At 35.1% G+C, this 2,891-nt stretch overlaps 1 protein-coding gene across 1 annotated transcript; it reads right to left on the bottom strand.

Moving 5' to 3' along the window:
- Positions 1-511: 511 nt before the first annotated feature.
- Positions 512-2,418, bottom strand: LOC116013881 (FCS-Like Zinc finger 5-like). Its single transcript, XM_031253842.1, has 2 exons — positions 1,989-2,418; positions 512-1,052 (listed from the first exon to the last, which is right to left on the bottom strand). The coding sequence occupies exons 1-2, from the start codon at positions 2,330-2,332 to the stop codon at positions 866-868; spliced, it is 531 nt and encodes a 176-aa protein (XP_031109702.1). The 5' UTR covers positions 2,333-2,418; the 3' UTR covers positions 512-865.
- Between the last annotated feature and the right edge of the window lie 473 nt (positions 2,419-2,891).

Raw genomic sequence — 2,891 nt, 5'->3', positions numbered from 1 at the left:
TTAAAAATGATACCATCTACCGTTCATTAATCAAAATCCTAATATATCTTAGTTTATTCTTTTATTTTTTTACACTTCAACTAATTAAACAATTGATTTTTCCAAACAATTTAATTTCAATTACTTCTAGCTTTTCAATTTTAGCTTTCAGCTAGACGTGCCAAACAGAGCCTACGCTAAGTGCGTACACATAATATTTTAACGTATTATGTATTTACAATTAACATATTATGTGTTTATAATTACTATGTTATGTGTCTATATAGTTACGTACCATGTTATGTGCCTTCAATTTAATTATATATAGACATTATTAATTACATGTACTAGGTCATCTTGCAGTCTACAAACACAATTTTTAGATTAAGATCCACAATACAAGATGACTATTGATCTATGGTATTAAAATTGTACTTCAGGCCATATGAAATTTTATACGGAGTACAATATGAAATCTCACATAGCCATCCACATGCATTAAGAAAAAATATGCAAAAGATTCAGTGGTCCATTCTACGTACATCACTGTACTAATTTGACATTAGATTTCATCACATTAATGATTAACCACAGGGAGATCGATCGAAGTACTAGCTACATTACCTTTGGTACAACAAGTGCAAACGTTGGAGACACAAAGTGATAATCCTTGCATGAAAATTAACGCAATATAATAAAGCCTTAATTAATTACCCACACCATACTTATTAATAATTACTCGTATATATATATATATATATGCTCATCATGGTAAAACTAAGCGCTGTTACGTTGCGTGCATGGAAACGTACGACGTACGTATATATACATACATACATACATACATATCGTTACACCATAGCTTGCACGGTGGCAGTTACGTTGTTTAGGCAGCCGCCACCGTCTCGTTCTTGCCGGAGGCGGCAGCAGCGTCTGAATTAGCGGTGGAGATTTCAGAAAGATTGTGGTGGTTTTCGCCCTTGCTCCCCAGCTTCACTTTGCACTTCTCCTTTCTTTCGTCTTGCTTCATTTGTTGTTCCCGACATTCTTGACTACAAAATGCTGTGTCACCCCTATACACGTAACAATAATACAACAATTTTAATTAATTTACCTAGTAGGTCAAACATAGATGAAAAGACATTAATTATTTACAGTGCCTATTTTATAGCCACAACTATGATTATTATATAATTGTTCCACAAAGAAAGCAAGAGAATATATATATATATATATATATATATATATATATATATATATATATATATAATAGAATTATAATAATAATAATCATGTTCAAACCATCATTAACTTGCGAACTACTGAAAAATTGCACTGTAACTATTACGTGATTGCACCGCAATTGCTCCCAAACCTGTCCATATCCGGTGTGGTGCAATCATGTAATAAGTGCAATTCAATCTTTCAGTAATTATTCACAGGTTCGCAGGTTAAGGTCACTTTTCACTTGATTATGGACTTTTATATATATATATATATAATTAATCTTGGATGAGCAATAATGTAATCAACCATACATCACTTATTAACATGAGTCTAGAATATAATGAGGAAATATAAGTTTTTCTTTACAAGATAGTATTTTTAAAAAAAATTTCTTCAAACATTTTTTTAACCCGCTACCTAGGTTGATTTTCTGGCCATTCATTTGAAATGGTAATAATGGTATTATCACAGTACATAATTTTTTTTTGGATGTAACCCAGGGTCTTTACCGTCAAACACAGTGACTAACCCCTCGCTGGATTGTAGGCACTTCTAGGTGGGACAGCTGACCTAGAGATTTAAGATGCTCCATACCCAAAACTAAGGATCGAACCCTTGACGTTTGGTATAATTAATTTCTTAATTATTGATTTTTTTTTATTTTGCTTGTATTTATTCTTATGGTATTTTTATTGAAAATAAATCAGATTCCTCTAATTTTAGCTTTTAAAAAAATTCTGGAAGGAATTGAAGAGAGAGCAGTGGATTTTTTTTTTTCGAACCTGTACATATAGATGTCACGGCCGGGAGTCAACCGGCGGTTGCAAAGGCCGCAACTCCTCAAGAAATCAGCCGTCTGTATATTGTAACCATCGCCGGAGGCCCTCCAAGCGGCGTAGTATCTCGGCGAAATCATGGCCGTGTACTGGAGGTCATACCCGTTCCCGTTCGGCACCACCGCGGCGTTCTGCCGCTCCGACGACGGCCCTTGCTCTAAAGGCTTGAACCCATCATCTACAAAGAGCGCCGGAGGCCGACCCTCTTCGACGTCGTTTCCCAAATCGAAGGTGATCCCCGTCATGCTGGCGGTTCGCCGGAACGGAGGCCGACCTCGCTTCCCCAGCATCTTTGTTTTTTTTTTTGAGGAATCTGTGTTTTCTAATACTCGATCTTCTCTTCTTTAGGGGGGGAGTTCTTGAGTGGAGTGGGGAGGAAAATGAAAGGTGGGGAGTGAATCTCAGCCGTTTATATTTGCATCACCTTGGAGTGTAAGGTTGTGTTTGGTAGGGAAGGAAAGCAAGATTGAATTTAAAAATATATATTAATTAAAAATGTACGGGTTCTATTATTCTCCCTTTTTTTTTTTTTTTTAATTTAAGGAATCTTTATTAATTAAGAAATAAAAAAATGAGAATTAAGAAAATAGAAATTATATTTACTCATACCTTTTTTTGCGCAAATTATATCGTGGACCGTGGTCCACAATGCATTGTGGACCGCAAATCAAAACGACGTCGTTTTGATTAATGAAAATAGACGAATGAATTCGCGCCACTCACTTTCAGTTCATATACACTGCAGTTACATTTCAACACAACTGCAGTTACATTTCAACACAACTACAGTTACATTTTGATATAACTACAATTTCATTCGATAATATAAAAACACAAATGTGAAACTGT

Source organism: Ipomoea triloba, chromosome 3, assembly GCF_003576645.1.
Source record: "Ipomoea triloba cultivar NCNSP0323 chromosome 3, ASM357664v1".
Classification (NCBI taxonomy): Eukaryota; Viridiplantae; Streptophyta; class Magnoliopsida; order Solanales; family Convolvulaceae; genus Ipomoea; species Ipomoea triloba.
This window is presented reverse-complemented; position numbering and strand designations above follow the sequence as displayed.

Excerpts from the sequence above, each read along its gene's own strand:
- LOC116013881 (XM_031253842.1), bottom strand. The coding sequence starts at position 2,332 with ATGCTGGGGAAGCGAGGTCGGCCTCCGTTCCGGCGAACCGCCAGCATG. Across the intron at positions 1,053-1,988 it reads CGTGACATCTATATGTACAG|GGGTGACACAGCATTTTGTA; the intron begins GTTCGAAAAAAA and ends TTACGTGTATAG.